Genomic DNA, 21722 nt, shown 5'->3' with positions numbered 1-21722 from the left:
TTTGGACACTCGGGTAAAGAGAGGGGCGGAGCTGGTGAGTTGGGTCAAGGGGTGGGGGAAGACTCTGGACAGACCGGGAAAACCCAAATGGGTAGTGCGGGTGAACTGGGAACGTCTGGAGGAGGCCCCTGTCCGAAAGATCTTCAACTCACACCTCCGGCGGAGCTTTTCTGGCATCCCTGTGAAGGTTGGGGGCATTGAACCTGAGTGGTCGATGATCAAAACCTCCATTGCCGAAGCTGCGGTGGGGAGCTGTGGTCTAAAGGTCTTAGGTGCATCAAGGGGCAGTATCCCTCAAACACCCTGGTGGACACCGGTGGTCAGGGAAGCCGTCAGACTAAAGAAGGAGGCTTTCCGGGATATGTTATCCCGGAGGACTCCGGAGACGGTTGCAGTGTACCGACAGACCCGAAGGGCTGCGACCTCTGCTGTGAAAGAGGCAAAACAGCGGGTGTGGGAGGAGTTTGGGGAAGCCATGGAGAAGGACTTGCAGTCGGCACCAAGGTGTTTCTGGAAAACCGTCCACCACCTCAGGAGGGGAAAACGGGGAACTATCCAAGCTGTGTACAGTAAGGATGGGACACTGTTGACCTCAACTGAGGAGGTAATTGGGCGATGGAAGGAACATTTTGAGGAACTCCTAAATCCCACTAACACTTTAGTGGAGGCAGAGCTGGAGGCTGATGGGGAAGCATCGTCAATCTCCATGGCAGAAGTCACTGAGGTAGTGAAACAACTCCACAGTGGCAAAGCTCCGGGGATTGACAAGACCTGTCCCGAAATGTTGAAGTTAGAGTGGCGGACCGGGGTGGTGGTTCCCCTGTTCAAAAAGGGGGACCAGAGGGTGTGTGCCAATTACAGGGGTATCACACTTCTCAGCCTCCCTAGGAAAGTCTACTCAAAGGTACTGGAAAGGAGGGTTCGGCAGATAGTCAAACCTCAGATTGAAGAGGAACAATGCGGATTCTGTCCTGGAGGAGGCCTGGGAATATGCCCATCCTGTCTACATGTGTTTTGTGGATCTGGAGAAGGCGTATGACCGGGTCCCCCGGGAGATACTGTGGGAGGTGCTGCGGGAGTATGGGGTGAGGAGGTCCCTTCTGAGGGCTATCCAATCCCTGTACGTCCAAAGTGAGAGCTGTGTTCTCGGTAGTAAGTCGGACTCGTTCCAGGTGGGCGTTGGCCTCCGCCAGGGCTGCGCTTTGTCACCAATCCTGTTTGTAACTTTTATGGACAGGATATCCAGGCGTAGTCGGGGTGGGGAGGGGTTGCAGTTCGGTGCCCTGGGGATCTCATCGCTGCTTTTTGCGGATGATGTGGTCCTGATGGCATCAACGGTCTGTGACCTTCAGCACTCACTGGACCGGTTCGCAGCCGAATGCGAAGCGGTTTGGATGAGGATTAGCACCTCTATATCTGAGGCCATGGTTCTCAGCAGGAAACCGATGGAGTGCCTTCTCCGGGTAGGGAATGAGGCGTTACCCCAAGTTAAGGAGTTCAAGTATCTCGGGGAGGTGTTCCAGGCACATCCAGCTGGGAGGAGACCTCCGGGTAGGCCCAGGACCAGGTGGAGAGATTATTTTTCGACACTGGCCTGGGAACGCCTCGGGATCCCCCAGTCAGAGCGGGCAAATGTGGCTTGGGGAAAGGGAAGTTTGGGGTCCCCTGCTGGAGCTGCTGCCCCCGCAACCCGATACGGATAAGCGGATGAAGATGAGATGAGATTAGGACTAAAATAAACAAGCTCAATGGTGTTTTCTATTTAACTACATTTTTTTGTCCCAGCCTAGGCTTAATCCGTGTCTGTGAAACCGGCCCTTAGAGTATACATTTTTTTCAACAATCAACAATTATCAACAGTTTATTAACAGTCTATTACTTTGTGTGTTTGTGTAAGTACCTGCATGTGAGTGACTGAGTTTGTATGTTTTTCCTAATGTTTTAGAGTTATCAATTTATCAACAATTTATTAAGAGTTCATTATTTTGTGTGTTTGTGTGAGTGTGTATTGTGTGTTTCCTAATGTTTTAGATTGTCATAAAAACTGTGGAAGTCTTTCAGTATGACCTCCTTGAGGTCTTGGAGGTGTTTGTATTTAATCTCATTGATCTTCTGGCTCTCTGTAGAGTGGTGTGACTGCATTGTCTGCGGTGGTGTCTCAGAACTAGTGCTTTGGAAGTGGAGTCCAGCAATCAGTGCTGGATCTTGAAGTCCATCATCCCATTGATGTTGTGCCTAATAACATACAAAAATGAAAGTTGACAGAGTTTGAAAACCGCTATTTACACAGCATCCTCAAACAGGTAACATACCAAGTATAATTTTACATAACAGAAGCAACTAAATGTGCAGCATTATGACTTTTGACCTGGACTGATGAGAGAGACGTGGTTATAGTTTGGTAGTTACCTGATGGCTCTGATATCATGGTCAGTGGGGTCATCGGGTTTGATCCCTGGGTGGAGAGGCTTGTAGAACCGCAGTTTGGTGAAGTCTTGGAAGAAGATATGGTCCACATATCTGACTTCATACGGGTTGGGCTTGGACAGGGTAACATATTCAGCACAGACATTGATTTCCTGGTTTCTTAGATGACACTGCGCACAGAGTCACCCTTATTCAGGATCTTCTGGGTGACTACCTTCATCTCTGTGGAAAACCTCAGAAGTGCATTGCTGAGCATCGAATTGCAGTGTTGGAATCCACAACCATCATTCCACAAAATGTACTCTTCATGCTCCTTATGCTCAGAGAGGAAATTGGTGACACAGAATGCAAACTCACAAGCAGAAAGAGATCCCTGTCCTTCGTGCCAGACATAGAAAGTGGCGTTGTGTGTAGAAGTCATAAATTACAAAGCTGTGGACAGTGAGATTCATCCATAGACTGTATATATAATGGACGACGCCCTTTCGCTCTTTTCCATTGGTGAAAAATGAAGCCACCAGTGTCCTGATACGACACTGACATCTTGGACTTGCGTCTGCGCAGATAGCGATCTTGGGACCAGTTCTGCGCAGTAGTTATGCGCAGTAGCGAGAAGGAAGTAAAGCCCTAAAGCCGCGAAATCAACGGCCCCACCCCTGTGCCCCGCCCTCACTCTCCCTCGCAGAATGCGCATACCGTAATCAATCGCAAGTCCAAGTACAGTACAACCTTTGCTTGTTGAACCTAGACGATATGTTATAGCCTAACTTACATCATGTTTAACCTTAATTTAGAATAGGCCTAATACAAAAATAACTGGTAACTTCTAGCTAACGATCACCTGCTAGCTATTAACATGGCTATTAACGAGGCTTGTTGTCTTTTAGCTAACATTAGCTAGCCCATTACATGTATTTACTAATTAAATAGCTTATAAATGTAACTTACCGAAAAAAATTCAAAGATCGATTGGAAATGCCAGATCGGTTAGCACAATGTACTGCAGAACAACCCATTATGTCCGTGTGAAATTATAGAAATTTAGAGATTAAATGTAAAGTTCCAATCTCCTCAGTCCTCCGAAGATTCAGTGGCTCCTCGGCTCAGATAGCTGTCAATCTCAGCTGTGAATCACGACGTCACACCACCGTTTTTAGAGCATTAAATAACTAACTAAAAACAAACTTATTTTAAAAACAAACTCTTGAATTTACATTAGCGTGATACAAACTACAGTAAATGACAGAAACCAGCTTCGGAAAAAATATATTTGAAGGGTAATTTAATTGTTTAGTTGGTCTCGCGTCCCATTGAATAACATGGGGAGGGCGGGGTTTATGACCTATACTGGGACCACTCACCAGGGGGCGATCGAGACGTTTTGGCTTCACTTTTCAGGGCTTGTGCGGCACGCTTGGTTTCATCTAGTAGTAAAGAGCCAATGCTTTCAGTCTGGGCAGAGGAGGAGGGCCTACATACAGTATCTCACAAAAGTGAGTATACCCCTCATGTTTTTATCAATATTTGATCATATCTTTTCATGTGACAACAATGAAGAAATGACACTTTGCTACAATGTAAAGTAGTGATCGTACAGCTTGTATAACAGTGTAAATTGGCTGTCCCCTCAAAATAACACAACACACAGTCATTAATGTCCAAATTTGGCCCAAAGTGTCAATATTTTGTGTGGCCACCATCATTTTCCAGCACTGCCTTAACCCTCTTGGGCATGGAGTTCACCAAAGCTTCACAAGTTGCCACTGGAGTCCTCTTCACTCCTCCATGACGACATCACAGAGCTGGTGGATGTTATAGACCTTGCGCTCCTCTACTTTCCATTTGAGGATGCCTCACAGATGCTCAATAGGGTTTAGGTCTGGAGACATGCTTGGCCAGTCCATCACCTTTACCCTCAGCTTCTTTAGCAAGGCAGTGGTCGTCTTGGAGGTGTGTTTGAGGTCATTATCATGTTGGAATACTGCCCTGTGGCCCAGTCTCCAAAGGGAGGGGATCATGCTCTGCTTCAGTATGTCACAGTACATGTTGGCATTCATGGTTTCCTCAATGAACTGTAGCTCCCCAGTGCTGGCAGCACTTATGCAGCCCCAGACCATGACACTCCCACCACCATGCTTGACTGTAGGCAAGACACACTTGTCTTTGTACTCCTCACCTGGTTGCCGCCACACCAAGGTTGACACCATCTGAACCAAATAAGTTATATCTTGGTTTCATCAGACCACAGGACATGGTTCCAGTAATCCATGGCCTTAGTCTGCTTGTCTTCAGCAAACTGTTTGCGGGCTTTCTTGTGCATCATCTTTAGAAGAGGCTTCATTCTGGGACGAGAGCCATGCAGACCAATTTGATGCAGTGTGCGGCATATGGTCTGAGCACTGACAGGCTGACCCCCCACCCCTTCAGCCTCTGCAGCAATGCTGGCAGCACTCATACGTCTATTTCCCGAAGACAACCTCTGGATATGACGCTGAGCACGTGCACTCTATTTCTTTGTCGACCATGGAGCGGCCTGTTCTGAGTGGAACCTGTCCTGTTAAACCTCTGTATGATCTTTGCCACTGTGCTGCAGTTCAGTTTCAGGGTCTTGACAATCTTCTTATAGCCTAGGCCATCTTCATGTTGAGCAACAAAAAACATTTTCATATCCTCAATGAGTTTTTGCCATGTTGAACTTCCAGTGACCATTATGAGGGAGAGTGAGAGCGATAACACCAAATTTAACACACCTGCCCCCCATTCACACCTGAGACCTTGTAACACTAATGAGTTACATGACAACGGGGAGGAAAAATTGCTAATTGGGCCCAATTTGGACATTTTAACTTAGGGGTGTACTCGCCTTTGTTGCCAGAGGTTTAGACCTTAATGGCTGTGTGTTGTTATTTTGAGGGGACATCAAATTTACACTTATACAAGCTGTATACTCATTACTTTACATTGTAGCAAAGTGTAATTATTGTCTCATGAAAAGATATAATAAAATATTAGCAAAAATGTGAGGAGTGTACTCACTTTTGTGAGATACTGTATCGGGGCAGACAACCATTATCTTTTTCTCCTGCACTTTTTCCACACAGGCCTCTTCCTTTTTAAGAAAGTAGTCCTGCCACTCATCTTCTGGCAAGTTGCCAGCCTTGAAGGTGCAGCAGGTTTTTCACTGGTCCTTTGGATGGTAAAGACCCAGATTCTGCCGTTTAAATGCATCCAAGAACACCTGCCTTGATAAAGGTCTCAGCATCTTCTCCTCAGCAGCACGATAGTACACTTTATGCCGGTAACTTGGACTGAAAGACTCCAGGTACTGTTTTGATGTTGAAGACCTACAGTAGTGCGAGGGCCCCTTAGGGAGATTCTGTAGAAAACGTCTCATGATCTCATGAGCCTCACCTCTGTGGCATGATGCGGCATTCTTCTGTGTCTTGCCGGTGTCTTTCACCCAGTTAAGGGCAGATCATTCCCCTATTACAAACTCTTGCATACCCTCCTTCTCTGCCCATCAACATTTTAAAAGAAAACAAGAGTAAACAACCTTTTCAAATTGTTAGACCCCCTTGGGGGGATCAGTACCTCCTATGTACTGGGGTCAAATCTACAAAGCCATGTACATACATTCTTTTCTCATGCCAGTTCATGTTTTCCCGGAAGCATTTAAAAATCTTCTCCTTGTTTGCGTCTCCATTTCCACTGTAGTGCAAAGAGGACATGTGCAGTTGACTGGCATCTTGGTCCCATCACCTGTGGCTCCTTGGTAACCCCTTTTTTCTTTTTCACCCCAATGTAAGACTGTCCCATCATTCTTCTTCTTTTCTGCACACACTTCTTCCACTTACTGTAAATTTCAGTTTCGGACTTTCTTCCTCCAACCGTGTCAACCTCAGCCACATCATGGGAATCTTAAAAAATACAAAAAAAGTGTGTGTGTCAGCATTATCCACTGTCACAACTGCTGTGAAATGTGCCCATCCATCCACTTGACACTCATTATAAATTATATTATCAATTCCTATACACCTCATCAATCATTAACACATTATTCACTCTAGCGGTAAGGTCCTGTATGCAAGGTTACCAGATCATTGACAGTAAACCGTGAAGTAGCGAAAACGCCATATCTTCCATACAATCCTATCTGTAAATCGACCCGCCCAAGCCCTTTAAAAATGGCCCAATTGTTGGAGAAACCTACCCATCTGGCAGCACTGCCAATATGAAAAAAGTTTCCTCCTACAGTCATTCGCTTCAGTATATCGCTGGTAGGCTATTTAGCGTACTTTTATATGCCGGAAAATCCCTGCATTAATTGTGCAAGTTGGTGTTGTCAGCTGTGCTCATGGCTGTGCCTTTTTTTTAAGTATATATTTTTGTAATGATATGATTTAAAAAATGTCTGATGTGATGCAGTGTTTTTGGTATAGGGTGGGTTTAGAATGACTATGGGTTCTTTTAAATTACTTTATTAAATCTACAGTATATTAATGCTTCTATAGGACAGCTTTTATAATGCCATCTGTTTGTGGTACAGTAGGTTCTATGGCCTTGGGAGTACACATCAATCAATCACATTTATTTATAAAGCCCTTTTTACATCAGCAGTTGTCACAATGTGCACCCAGCCTAAAACCCCAAGGAGCAAGCAACAACAGTGTTGAAGCACAGTGTCTAGGAAAAACTCCCTAAGAAGGTCTGAAATTTAGGAAGAAACCTAGAGAGGAACCAGTCTCAGTGCGGTGACCAGTCCTCTTTTGGCTGTGCTGGAGTTGTAATAATTAGTAAATGCATTTGGGTTGTGTCCAGAGTCTATAAATCCTAAACCAGGGCAGAAGCATGACCAGCTGGACAAGGACCGGCACAACCGGGTTGAGGGGGGGTAGTTATCAGACTGGCAGCTGGAATTGTCAGGTATCATCTTGATCTGCAACACAGCCAAGAGGACTTTGGACTGTGGCAGCAATGAGTCTTTAGAGCCTGGTACTCGAGAGGTGTGGGCCAAGACCTCATGTCCTGCACAATTTGAACAGAGCAGTAGACAAGGAAATTTAGAGAGTGCATTCCTTAGGTTTACAATGTTTTACAGTGGAGAAGGAGAACTCACCCTACTCCCCCCGCACATTAATATAGCAGCGTACAACCTTGGGGCTGAGACAGGGCGGTCAAGTCCCACTGTTGCCCTATTTGGGGGAGGCCCTGGACAGGGCCCAACAGGCAGGAGGTCAATCCATCCACATTGCCAATCATCAACTAAAGGGACACCAAAAAGCCACAACCACCCTGAAAAGAGGGCAGAGTATTGCCAGCGGAGTTCACCCCAATTGCAAAATGGGCGCAACAGAGAGACAACAACAAGCCAGTGACTCTGCCCCCGAATGGCATTGGAGAGAAGGCATTTCAGTGGCAATGAGAGCCCATCTGGCAAGACAGCAAGGGTAGACAGTATCAAGCCTTTCCATTCATCTTCATCAGTTTAAAAGCAAGAAGTTCTCAGTCAACCACTTCCTAATATCTGAAACTGTGGCTTCTCTATGTTTCATCAAAATATACAACTGTGTGTCATCAGCATAACAGTGAAAATTGACATTGTGATTCCGGATGATATCACCCTGAGGCAACATATACAACTCTGGAAAAAATTAAGAGACCACTGCAAACTAATTAGTTTCTCTGGTTTTACTATTCATAGGTATGTGTTTGAGTAAAATGAACATATTTGTTTTATTCTATAAACTACTGACACCATTACTCTCAAATTCCAAATAAAAATATTGTAATTTATAATATTAATTTGTAGAAAACAACAACTGGTCAAAATAACCAAAAAAATATGCATTGTTTTCAGACCTCAAATAATGCAAAGAAAACAAATTCATATAAATTTTTTAACAACAAAATACTAATGTTTTAACTTAGGAAGATTTCAGAAATCAATATTTGGTGGAATAACCAACATTTTTTTATCACAGCTTTCATGCGTCTTGACATGCTCTCCACCAGTCTGTCACATTGATGTTGGGTGACTTTATGCCACTCCTGGCACCAAGATTCAAGTAGCTCAGCTTTGTTTAATGGCTTGTGACCATCCGTCTTCCTCTTGATCAAATTCCAGAGGTTTTCAATGGGGTTCAGGTCTGGAGATCAGACTGGCAATGATAGGGTCTTGATCTGGTGGTCCTCTATCCACACTTTGATCAAGGTCAAGGTCAAGGATACTTTATTGTCCCCGAGGGGCAATTATTTGTACAGCCAGCAGAAAAAAACCACAAAAACACAACACACGTACACCATAGTGTAGAAGCACACTTGATTGACTTGGCTGTGTGGTATGGAGCATTGTCCTGCTGGAAAAAACAATTCTCAGAGTTGGGGAACATTGTCAGAGCAGAAGGAAGCAGGTGTTCTTCCAGGATAACCTTATACTTGGCTTTATTCATGCGTCCTTCACAAAGACAAATCTGCCCGATTCCAGCCTTGCTGAAGCATCTCCAGATCATCACCGATCCTCCACCAGATTTCACAGTGGGTGCGAGACACTGTGGCTTGTAGGCCTCTCCAGGTCTCCATCAAACCTGAAAATGTGACTCGTCAGAGAAGATGACCATACTCCATTCCTCTACGGTCCAATCCTTATGGTATTTTGCAAACTTCAAGCCTGGCTCTTCTTTGCTTCTCATTGATGAAGGGCTTTTTTCTAGCTTTGCATGACTTCAGCCCTGCCCCTAGGAGCCTGTTTCAAACCGTCCTTGCTGTGCACTTCACCCCAGCTACTGTTTGCCATTCTTTTTGTAGGTCACTTGATGTCATCCTATGGTTGTTGAGTGACATTCGAATGAGTTGACAGTCATCTCGGTCAGTAGACAGTCGTTTTCGCCCTCTGCCAGTCTGTAGCTTTGTTGTCCCCAGTGTCTGTTGCTTGACCTTGTTCTTATGAACTGACGTCTTTGAAATTTTCAGGATGGAAGCAACCTGATGCTTACTGTATCCCTCTGCCAGTAAAACCAGAATTGAACCCTTCTTTTCCTCACTGCAGTGGTTTTTATACTTTTCCTTGTTAAATTAGATTTGATTCAGGTAATCACCTAATCAGTACCTCATTAAGTGTTGCCTGTGTTGGAATTTAACAGACACTGGAATGGAGTGGCTGCCATACATGTAGAGATGCTGATCTAAGAAAAAATTGGAATGGTCCCTTAATTTTTTCCAAGAGCTTTATAGTGAAAACAATAATGGGCCCAAAACCGAGCCTTGAGGAACACCAAAACATACCTTTGATTTGTCAGAGGACATGCCATTCACACATACAAACTGATATCTTTCAGATAAAATGTAAACCTGGCTAGAACCTGTCCACGTAGCCCAATATGGGTTTCCAGTCTCTAAAAAGAGAAGGGAGTGATCAGTAGTGTGAAACACAGCACTAAGATCAAGAAGCAACAGAACGGCTGCAGAACCTGTCCCCACTGACACCAGGTCAGAGAAGTTCTGAGAAGGACTATACCTATTTAAGGAGGAGTCAGTTATTTGTTTTCTAATTGTGATGATCTTTTCATCAAAATGTTTATGTATTCATTACTGCTGAAGTGAAGACCCACTTCACTTGTTGAGCATTGCTTTTTTTTTACTTTGCAACTGTATTAAAGAGACATTTTGGATTGATTTTGTTCACCTCAATGAGGTTGGGGAAATAAGCTAATTGAGCAGATGTGAGTGATTTTCGGTATTGTACTGCCTATCCAGGCTAGTCCAAATACTTCCAACTTGGTGGTGCGCCACTTTCGCTCCAATTTTCTGGAGGCTTTCTTGAGTGCTCTAGTATTGTCTATGTACTAGGGAGCGAGTTACGTATTTCTTTAGTTTTTTGTGGTGCAACCGTATCTAAAGTATTTTGCAGTGTTGAGTATAGAGACCTCTTCGCACCGGCCCCTTATGGTCCCTCCTGTGGGTGGTGAGCCCACGGGAGGGCGGCCCCACGTCGCCCGTTCGGGCTGAGCCCGGCCGGGCCCCATGGGGGAAGGCCCGGCCACCAGGCGCTCGCATACGAGCCCCAACCCCGGGCCTGGCTCCAGGGTGGGGCCCCGGCTGCGCCATACCGGGCGACGTCACGGTACACATAATTTTAATCATCATTAAGGGGTTTTTGAACCGCTCTTAGTCTGACCCGTCGCCTAAGACCTGTTTGCCTTGGGAGACCCTACCAGGGGCATATAGCCCCAGACAACATAGCTCCTAGGGTCACTCGGGTACTCAAACCCCTCCACCACGTTAAGGTGGCAGTTCTTGGAGGGGTCGAAGGCAGGGGTCGAAGGCAGGGGCCTAGACAACCCGATCTCTGGACACGGAAACTAGCTCTAGGGACGTGGAATGTCACCTCGCTGGCGGGGAAGGAGCCTGAGTTAGTGCGTGAGGTTGAGAGGTTCCGATTAGAGGTAGTCGGGATCACCTCTACGCACGGCTTGGGCTCTGGAACCACACTCCTTGAGAGAGGATGGACTCTTCACCACTCTGGAGTTGCCCATGGTGAGAGGCGGCGGGCTGGTGTGGGTTTGCTTATAGCTCCCCAGCTCAGCCGCCATGTGTTGGAGTTTACCCCGGTGAACGAGAGGGTCGTTTCGCTGCGCCTACGGGTCAGGGATAGGTCTCTCACTGTTGTTTGTGCCTACGGGCCGAACGGCAGTGCAGAGTACCCGACCTTCTTGGAGTCTCTGGGAGGGGTGCTGGAAAGTGCTCCGACTGGGGACTCTATTGTTCTACTGGGGGACTTCAACGCCCACGTGGGCAACGACAGTGACACCTGGAGGGGCGTGATTGGGAGGAACGGCCCCCCTGATCTGAACCCGAGTGGTGTTCAGTTATTGGACTTCTGTGCTAGTCACAGTTTGTCCATAACGAACACCATGTTCAAGCATAAGGGTGTCCATCAGTGCACGTGGCACCAGGACACCCTAGGCCGCAGGTCGATGATCGACTTTGTTGTCGTCTCATCTGACCTGCGATCGTATGTCTTGGACACTCGGGTGAAGAGAGGGGCGGAGCTGTCAACTGATCACCACCTGGTGGTGAGTTGGATCCGATGGCGGGGGAAGAAGCTGGACAGACTCGGCAGGCCCAAGCGTACTGTAAGGGTCTGCTGGGAACGTCTGGCCGAGTCTCCTGTCAGAGAGATCTTCAACTCCCACCTCCGGCAGAGCTTCGACTGGATCCCGAGGGAGGCTGGAGATATTGAGTCCGAGTGGACCATGTTCTCCACCGCCATTGTCGAAGCGGCCGCTCGGAGCTGTGGCCGTAAGGTCTCCGGTGCCTGTCGAGGCGGCAATCCCCGAACCCGGTGGTGGACACCGGAAGTAAGGGATGCCGTCAAGCTGAAGAAGGAATCCTATCAGGCCTGGTTGGCTTGTGGGACTCCTGACGCAGCTGACGGGTACCGACAGGCCAAGCGGGCTGCAGCCCGGGTGGTTGTGGAGGCAAAAACTCAGGCCTGGGAGGAGTTCGGTGAGGCCATGGAGAAGGACTATCGGCTGGCCTCGAAGAGATTCTGGCAAACCATCCGGCGCCTCAGGAGAGGGAAACAGTGCCCTACCAACGCTGTTTACAGTAGAGGTGGGCAGCTGTTGACCTCAACTGAGGATGTCGTCGGGCGGTGGAAGGAGTACTTCGAGGATCTCCTCAATCCCGCTGTCACTTCTTCCATTGAGGAAGCAGAGGATGAGGTATCAGAGGTGGACTCGTCCATCACCCGGGCTGAAGTCACTGAGGTGGTCAAGAAACTCCTCGGTGGCAAGGCACCGGGGGTGGATGAGATCCGCCCTGAGTACCTCAAGTCTCTGGATGTTGTGGGGCTGTCTTGGTTGACACGCCTGTGCAACATCGCGTGGCGGTCGGGGACAGTGCCTCTGGGATGGCAGACCGGGGTGGTGGTCCCTCTTTTTAAGAAGGGGGACCGGAGGGTGTGTTCCAACTATAGGGGGATCACACTTCTCAGCCTCCCCGGGAAAGTCTATTCCAGGGTTCTGGAGAGGAGAATACGGCCGATAGTAGAACCTCGGATTCAGGAGGAACAGTGTGGTTTTCGTCCGGGCCGTGGAACACTGGACCAGCTCTATACCCTCTACAGGGTGTTGGAGGGTTCATGGGAGTTTGCCAAACCAATCCACATGTGTTTTGTGGATTTGGAGAAGGCATTCGACTGTGTCCCTCGCGGCATCTTGTGGAGGGTGCTTGGGGAATATGGGGTCCTGGGTCCTTTGCTAAGGGCTGTCAGGTCCCTGTACAACCGAAGCAGGAGCTTGGTCCGCATTGCCGGCAGTAAGTCAGACTTGTTCCCAGTGCATGTTGGACTCCGGCAGGGCTGCCCTTTGTCACCGGTTCTGTTCGTAATTTTTATGGACAGAATTTCTAGGCGCAGCCAGGGGCCGGAGGGTGTCAGGTTTGGGGACCACACAATTTCATCTCTGCTCTTTGCAGATGATGTTGTCGTGTTGGCCCCTTCTAACCAGGACCTTCAGCATGCGCTGGGACGGTTTGCAGCCGAGTGTGAAGCGGTGGGGATGAAAATCAGTACCTCCAAATCCGAGGCCATGGTCCTCAGTCGGAAAAGGGTGGCTTGCCCACTTCAGGTTGGTGGAGAGTGCCTGCCTCAAGTGGAGGAGTTTAAGTATCTAGGGGTCTTGTTCACGAGTGAGGGAAGGATGGAACGGGAGATTGACAGACGGATCGGTGCAGCTTCTGCAGTAATGCAGTCGATGTATCGGTCTGTCGTGGTGAAGAAAGAGCTGAGCCGCAAGGCGAAGCTCTCGATTTACCAGTCAATCTACGTTCCTACTCTCACCTATGGTCATGAGCTTTGGGTCATGACCGAAAGGACAAGATCCCGGATACAGGCGGCCGAAATGAGCTTTCTCCGCAGGGTAGCCGGGCGATCCCTTAGAGATAGGGTGAGAAGCTCGGTCACCCGGGAGGAGCTCAGAGTAGAGCCGCTGCTCCTCCACATCGAGAGGGGTCAGCTGAGGTGGCTTGGGCATCTTTTTCGGATGCCTCCGGAACGCCTTCCTGGGAAGGTGTTTTCCGGTCCCGTCCCTCCGGGAGGAGACCCCGGGGAAGACCTAGGACACGCTGGAGGGACTATGTCTCCCGGCTGGCCTGGGAACGCCTCGGTGTCCCCCCGGAAGAGCTGGAGGAAGTGTCTGGGGAGAGGGAAGTCTGGGCATCCCTGCTTAGACTGCTGCCCCCGCGACCCGGCCCCGGATAAGCGGAAGAAGATGGTATGGTATGGTATGGGAGTATAGAGACTCAATTAGATTGTTTGTAGATTTATTTAATCCGTTATCGATGAGAATATCTTAATCTATTAGTAGTCCGAGAATTTATATTACAGCTTTTCAAAGTTATAGTTTGGGGTGCAAGTGGGTTTCCTGTTTTAAAGGTAAATGTAATAAGACTGTGATATTCCAGGATTATGGGGAATAATTATTAGATCTACAGTATCTATTTCTTGTGACAGGACTAATTCAAATGTATGATATTGGCAGTGTGTTGTACCTGAGACATGTTGGACATAACCCCTTGAGTCAATTATGGCTTCAAAGGCTTTTTGAAGAAGGTCATTAGACTTTTCCATATGAATGTTTGAATTGTATCTGCCATGAATACAAGGTTAAACAAGAATTCAGGAAACTCATTGAGGAACATTGTGTATAGCCCGGGGGGCCTGTAAATAGTAGTTATGAAAAACTATTTATCAGCCTGGTTAGCTTTCATGAGTAAAACTTTAAAAGAATGAAAACCAGTGATGTGTTTAAGTATAAAATTATATTTACTGTCATAAATATTTGCAACACCCCCGCTTTTCAGGATGCGTGGGGGATATGATCACTAGTGTAGCCAGGAGGTGAGGCCTCATTCATCATTTTCATCATGTTTCACACTTCATTTACTGCAATGCCTTTAAAGCAAGTGATCTAACATTAAGTAGTCCCATTTTAAGATGGGAGACAATACATCATTTTTTTATTAATGGCCGAGGTGAAGGAAAGCTTTATCTTAATAAGGTTGCTATTGTTAGCACTACTTTGTTTAACATTTCTCAGCATGGGTCACAATCTCGATAAGCAGAACTATGTTAACTGCTTTGGCTATGCTCGACAGACTCCTCTATACTAGCAGGCTGGCTAACAGCCTGCAGCCTGACCTGCAATCCCATGGTGAGGCTATAGGAGTAAGACTCCTGTCTATGTTGCTAGATAAAAGAAGAGCACCACTCCTGCTAGGATGGAGTCTGTGGCTCTTCAGCAGATCAGGCTTAGCCCTATTTCTGGGGTAGTCCCAAAAAAAAGGGCCAGTTATCTACAAACTCTACCTCTTGCGACGGGCAGAATTAAATTTTCAACCAGGGATTGAGTTGCGCAAGTCTGCTGTAGAGCTCGTCACCACCCCTAGCTGGGAGGGGGCCAGAGACAATTACTCGATGCCGACACATCTTTCTAGCTAGTTTACATGCTGATGCTATGTTCTGCTTCGTAACCTCTCACTGTTTCATCCTAACGTCGTTGGTGCCAGAATAACAATATCTCTGTACTCTCTATACTTGCCAGTTTTAGACTTCGCTAGCACCAACCCCAGATTTGCGGCTACGTCGGTGGCTCTGTCCCCCAGTAAACAGTGTATGATCGCTGGCTGATTCTTTAGTCTATACTGCGGGTAATGGAATCGCCGATGACTAGAGTTTTCAGATTTTTCGGGCCACCGGTAGAACATGCCTGACGATCATTCCCCTACGAAGACGGCTTGGGCCTTGATTCCGACTCCAGTGGGGAAAACCTGTTGAAAATCTCTGTCGGCTCTAGCAGCAACCCTGGTGTAACTGGTTGGCAGCATTTCTTCCCAGTGACCAAGAGAAAGTTCTTGCCCAGCTGCAGGCGCTGTGCCAGGGGGCTAACAACACTATTGTTTCTTCCTGGTGGCAGAGATGCTGTTTTTTCTGTTTGTACCCTAACATAATCCTTGTCTGACATTTGCGTCTGAAGCCGAGCTTCTAAATCTGCTATCTTTACCTGAAGAAAAATAGTTCTCCTTCAAGTTAAAATAACAGCAATGAAAATGAGAATACATAACGCCACTTAGTTTTGGGTGTTCAGGGGCGAGTATTTCTGTTTGCTATGTCCAAATAGAGTCCCGTGTAGAAAGGTTGGTTAGAAAATCAGTAGATAAAAGTAATACATTGGTAAACTTTTCCATACTTCCCACTCAAAAAACAGAGGAGGATACTTCTCACTCCTCTGTTTTTTGAGTGGGAAGTAGGGAAACATCCACCTGCACAGCCAGACAAACCCATTCATGTAACATTACTTATGTACCCCTCACTAGAGCGCTGTGGCTGTTATATCTCTGTGTATGAGTGAGTCACAGATCAAACAAGGCTTTTGTTATGTTTCACTTAAACACGTTTATGGACAGGCACAGATGTGGGTAAAAAAAACACACAACCCACGCACATCAAAAGACCAGCAGTCATAACTTTGATTTCAAGGAGTGCTTTTGAAAATGTAGTGAAGTGCATTTGCCATCTATTTATTTGAACCATGAAAACCCTTAAACATCTAAATGTGTTACCCCCCACAGTGATTTACCATGTGACAGGACTGAGGGGAATTACAATCAATCAATAGTTATTTTTCACCACCCTCTTTCTTTGTACAGTACTGTATTAACTTGCATTCAAAGTCAGATTGATGCAATAGCCTTCCTTATAAATACAGTGAAGCTCAAGTATCCTCAAATGTCTATTACTATTAGACGATTAAAAAAATCTCTCATGCAATTCGATATCCCTGTTTAGAATGTTTTATATTTCATCAAACCAATAATCTGAGCAGTAATTTTCAATCAAGTGGTTGAGCTGCAAAATCACCTTAAAACATGATTTGGGTATGGACTTGATGCATACTAAATGGAGTTAATACAAACAATAATATGAACATTATTACTAACATTTCTTAGCACTGGCAGTAGCTACATTAGTTAAGCAAAACCAAAGTGTGTTTTGCACACTCCTTGTTCATAACCAGCCTTAAATTTTATAAAAACAAATAGTAAAATGTTCTCATTCATACAATCTTTCTGGTATAAGTTAAAATTGGCAAAAAACAGTTACAATCATGGTATACTGTTTACCTAGGCAGTTTTAAGTTGATATTTGTCTGTCCTTTTGTTCTATTTTAGCATGCTCCCGGATTAATTGTATAATGGACTATTTAGCTTGTTTATCATGATGCAAAACGATCCTAAAGGATGGTTCTGGTCAGATTCCCAGAGGAAGCATGTTCATTTGTTTCATGCGTCATCTTTGGCCTTAGTTAGGTATACATGTCTTGGAACGGTTTCCATTATGTTGTTCAGTACTCCTCTCTCTATCTGCATTATTAAAAGCATAGTCCACTCAAAATGTAACGAGGCATGATATATAAATGTTTTACATTTGATAGTGATGTTGTGTTTTGTTTTAATAACAGAGCCAAGTCATAAAAAAAGTCTATATGTCATCACTAACACTCCAACTTATTTTGGATCTCTGCATGTTGGAATTGATAAAGCTTGTTTTTGCATTAGCTAAACATTTACAACTCTCTCGCCGCCTTTCTCTATTTTCTCTCTACGCTTTTCTTCTCTGTCTTTTACTATCCAGGGGGATAACTCGTACGTTAAGGATCGCTGGTGTATGTTTGACGGCTTCATGGTCTTCTTCCTCTGGGTGTCTCTGGTGCTTCAGGTACAAATGCTACATTTAAGTAATTTAGCCGATGCTTTTATCCAGAGCATCTGACACTGATTGTGTGTTTTGAGTGATTACATAGTTGTCTAGGGGGTGGGGCTTTATGAGTTCTAATCGTCCTTCCTTGATTCCATTGTCCCACTTAGTTGGTTCCGTTTCTTCATAATTTATTTTGTTACATTTTGTCTGGGCCTCCTGTGGGTCTCGAACTCACACCTCTGATAATTCACGTGTCATACTCTACCAACTAAGTGATCCCTGTATCTGTGTCTGTCTCTGCTTACCGATCTGTCACCAATACAACATAATTTATCCCAAAATATATTTAGTAAGAGGAAGTTGGTTTGATGTTGAGGTGTTTTCCGGTGCACCAAATATGAGGGAGTGACGGTGGAAGGTGCTGCCTTTTATGAACCCCTGCTTCCCAGGGCTGTGCGTCAGTGGTCTTCCAGGTTCATATGAGTAGAGACAGTGTCGTTTTTGCAGGGTGCTCATTTCCTTCCCTCTCCTCCAGGTGTTTGAGATTGCGGAACTTGTCGACCAGATGTCTCCCTGGGGCATGCTGAGAATCCCCAGAGCGCTCATCATGATCCGAGCCTTCAGGATCTACTTCCGTTTTGAGCTGCCTCGCTCACGCATCACCAACATCCTCAAGTATGCAGGGTTTTCTTTTGCACATAACATTACCTCCATAGAGGTTTGTGAATGCCCTTTCAAGCAGAAATCGATACTTGACTGTTAATATGAATCATCTTTCCCCAGGCGTTCAGGGGAACAAATCTGGAGTGTGTCAATATTCTTGCTATTCTTTCTCCTCCTGTATGGAATCCTGGGAGTTCAGATGTTTGGAACATTTAATTTTCACTGCGTTACCAACGACACAACAAAAGGGTAAGACTATTTGCTACATACTTAGTCAATGAGACGTTATCAACAATATCCATTGGATATACAGGCTGGGTATTTAACCTGATTTTATTTCTATACTGCACCTTTTTCTTTCCTTTCCAAAAAAGTTGAAAAGGAAGGTTTTAAATAAGGAACAGAAGAGTTAAAATTAAGAACGCTAATAGAAAATGTAACGCTTCTGTTCCTCACTTAAAACGTTTTTCTTTTCTTCCTGGAGACATCTCTGGAAAAATTCAGAGACCACTCCTAATTTTTCTTAAATCAGCATCTCTGCATGTATGGCAGCCATTCCATTCCAGTGTCTGTTAAATTCCAACACAGGCACACCTAGTAGTACCTCAAAGGTAATTTGAATAAAAAAATAACTATTCAGCATGACAAAAGAGTTGAAAAGAAAAGCTTTGAGTGAGGAAAAGAAGGGTTCAATTCTGGATTTACTGGCAGAGGGATACAATGAGCGTCAGGTTGCTTCCATCCTGAACATTTCAAAGACGGCTGTTCATAAGAACCAACGTCAAGCAACAAACACTGGGGACAACAAAGCTACAGACTGGCAGAAAGCGAAAACAACTATCCACTGACCAAGATGACTGTCAACAGATTCGAATGTCACTCAACAACCGTATGATGACATCAAATTACCTACAAAAAGAATGGCAAACAGCAGCTGGGGTGAAGTGCACGGTGAGGACGGTTTGAAACAGGCTCCTAGCGGCAGGAAAAAAGCCCTTCTTCAATGGGAAGCAAAGAAGAGCCAGGCTGAAGTTTGCAAAAGACCATAAGTATTGGACCGTAGTGTAATGGAGTAAGATCATCTTCAATGACGAGTCAAATTTTCAGCTTTGCCCAACACCTGCTCATCTAATGGTTAGATGGAGACCTGGCGAGGCCTACAAGCCACAGTGTCTCGCACCCACAGTGAAATTTGGTGGAGGATCGGTGATGATCTGGGGATTTTAGCAAGGCTCGAATTGGGCAGATTTGTCTTTGAGAAGGAAGCATGAATCTTGCCAAGTACAAGATTGTCCCGGAAGAACACCTGCTTTCTTCTGCTCTGACAATGTTCCCCAATTCTGAGAATTATTTTTTCCAGCAGGACAATGCTCCATGCCACACAGCTAGGTCAATCAAGGTGTGGATGGAGGACCACCAGATCCAGACCCTGTCATGGCCAGCCCAATCTCCAGACCTGAACCCCATTGAAAACCTCTGGAATTTGATCAAGAGGAAGACAGATGGTCACAAGCCATCAAATAAAGCAGAGCTACTTGAATTTTTATGCCAGGAGTGGCATAAAGTCACGCAAAAGCAATGTGACAGACTGGTGGAGAGCATGCCAAGACGCATGAAAGCTGTGATTAAAAATCAGGGTTATTCCAACAAATATTGATATCTGAAATCTTCCTAAGTTAAAACATTAGTATTTTGTTGTTGAAAAATGAATATGAATTTGTTTTCTTTGCATTATTTGAGGTCTGAAACAATGCATATTTCATTGGTTATTTTGACCAGTTGTTGTTTTCTACAAATAAATACTCTAAATTACAATATTTTGATTTGGAATTTGGAAGTAATGTTTATAGAGTAATCAGTAGGTTATAGAATAAAACAAAACAGTTCATTTTACTCAAATACATACCTATGAATAGTAATTCCAGAGATACTGATAATTTTGCAGTGGACTCTTCGTTTTTCCAGAGCTGTATATATAGAAGCAGTTTGTGAAAGCAAGTTTATATTGCAGTTATATCTGGTCTGTTTGATTTACACCCAAAGAAAATTTGCTTATCTGGGTCTTTAAACTTCTGACACCCTTGGTCAATATTTGGCTTTCTGTGTAAGGAGTTTTGGTTTTGGTAAATGTATTATGCTGAATAAAACGGTTAATAAAAAAAGGTTACTTTTGCACTTGCTATGACTGTGATGTGTTTGTCTACTTTAGTTTATTACAGTGACTAAATGTTTCTCAGTATAGTAAATGACTAAATGTAAATGCAATAGAAAATACTTGCAAAGCTGCTGCATATTATTATTCAAGTTAGTTCCATAATTAATAAATACCACATTTCTGTCAGGATGGTTAAAAAGTGTTTTGTAAAATTCTATTGACAGTTTTCTAAAGTAACTTACAAAATAAGTACATTGGAAAAAATACATACTGTAGGAATATACATACTACAAAATACATACTGTAAAATACATACTATAGGACTTTAGCTCAAGGCAGTGAAATTAAAATGACAGCCTACTGAGGTAGTGTAGTTTGAATACGTATTCCAAATAAATAATAGAAATTCTGCACATCTCTCTATAATGTGTGCCTCACACAGTGAGTCCAAACTAAAATGTAGGACAGAGGATGCACTTGACCCAAAACCTGTTTTAGCATAGGCAGTACCGATGCCGATGCAGCAATTGGAAAGTTAGGATGTCTCTGTGGTCCCCCCAAAAGTGTGTTAGATAGCAAGTACAGTACTTACTGCCCTCTTGTGGATTGGGTTTACTGGATACGTTTATAAATATACTTTTTAAAGATGCACTTTTGCAAATAATTAGCTATTTTTTATAAACATCATATTTTGGGCTGGATGTGGGTTGTTTATATGTGGTTATGAAACGAGTTCCAAGATATCCGCAATCTGATTGCCTTAAATGGGATTGGAAGCCTTTAAAAAAAGAAAAACATAGTGAACATCTACTCTGACCTTCTTAACCAGTAGTAACAACAACATTCTTAAAAGCTTGTGTAGAATGAAAACACACAACCGTCCTCATACCTTGCTAACTAGCAACAGGATTTGAGTAATCTCATCCACTTTGTAATAAAGCACCATTTCCTTTCAATTCCTTTCAACAAGGATAACTACCAGATAATATTGGAAACGAATGCTAATGTAAATATTAGCCTGATCATTAGCCTAGCGAGCTATGATTATACTCTGGCAACATCCAATCTTTTCCAAGGCATAGCTAGCAATGTTATTTGGGCTCATTGAGCAATATCTTCCTAAATTTCTTCTTAAGTCTGTTCTTAAGAAATGTGCTAAGAAAAGTCTATGTTAGATTCCTGTGTTGTTAAACCGCAGAATTGTTTGCTCCCTTGTTCTTATAATGATGAATCCCATTGTCATCGTGTATTGAAAGCGTGTCCCAGTTGTTCCTAATTAACATAAGTAAATGCCCTGCCAATCCCCATAAAAGGGCATGACACTGGAGGGCCGTGTGCACACAGACATCACACACAGAAATTCTAAATTAAAGTTGAGAGTATAGGACTGTTGCAATTTTTACTGTACATGATCTTGATCGTGATTGTTTGAGACAGATCGCAATTATTTTTATTACAGCAATCCTTTTGCACAATATTTTGTTTGTTCATGTTTCCAATCTCAATAAGGGAGTTTTAAACCAATGTTAGAAATTTATTAACAAATCCCATGCAAATTATGTCAGTTTCCATCAATTAAGATGTCCAGTCCAGAGGTGCAAAAGAGCGTTTGACAGGTCTGCGGAAAGTTATATGCGCAGATCATTTACTGAAAGTAATTTGTTTCTTAATTTCTGTATGTTTGAAACCAGTTTAAAATGTTTTGCAATGCAACTTTAT

The 21722-nt window shown here is 44.6% G+C and overlaps 1 protein-coding gene across 7 annotated transcripts in view; it reads left to right on the top strand.

Moving 5' to 3' along the window:
• The window catches only part of nalcn (sodium leak channel, non-selective), a 279305-nt gene that overhangs the window by 34070 nt on the left and 223513 nt on the right, over window positions 1-21722 (top strand). For all 7 annotated transcript variants that reach the window (XM_034286758.1, XM_034286757.1, XM_020055017.3 and 4 more), the window contains 3 exons: window positions 17120-17203; window positions 17721-17860; window positions 17969-18097. In XM_034286758.1, coding sequence (XP_034142649.1) covers window positions 17120-17203; window positions 17721-17860; window positions 17969-18097 — 353 coding nt within the window. The remainder of the gene's footprint in view (window positions 1-17119; window positions 17204-17720; window positions 17861-17968; window positions 18098-21722) is intronic.

The sequence above is a fragment of the Esox lucius genome, chromosome 16 (assembly GCF_011004845.1).
Source record: "Esox lucius isolate fEsoLuc1 chromosome 16, fEsoLuc1.pri, whole genome shotgun sequence".
NCBI lineage: Eukaryota > Metazoa > Chordata > Actinopteri > Esociformes > Esocidae > Esox > Esox lucius.
Note: the sequence above shows the minus strand (reverse complement) of the source record. Positions and strands in the feature narration are given on the sequence as shown.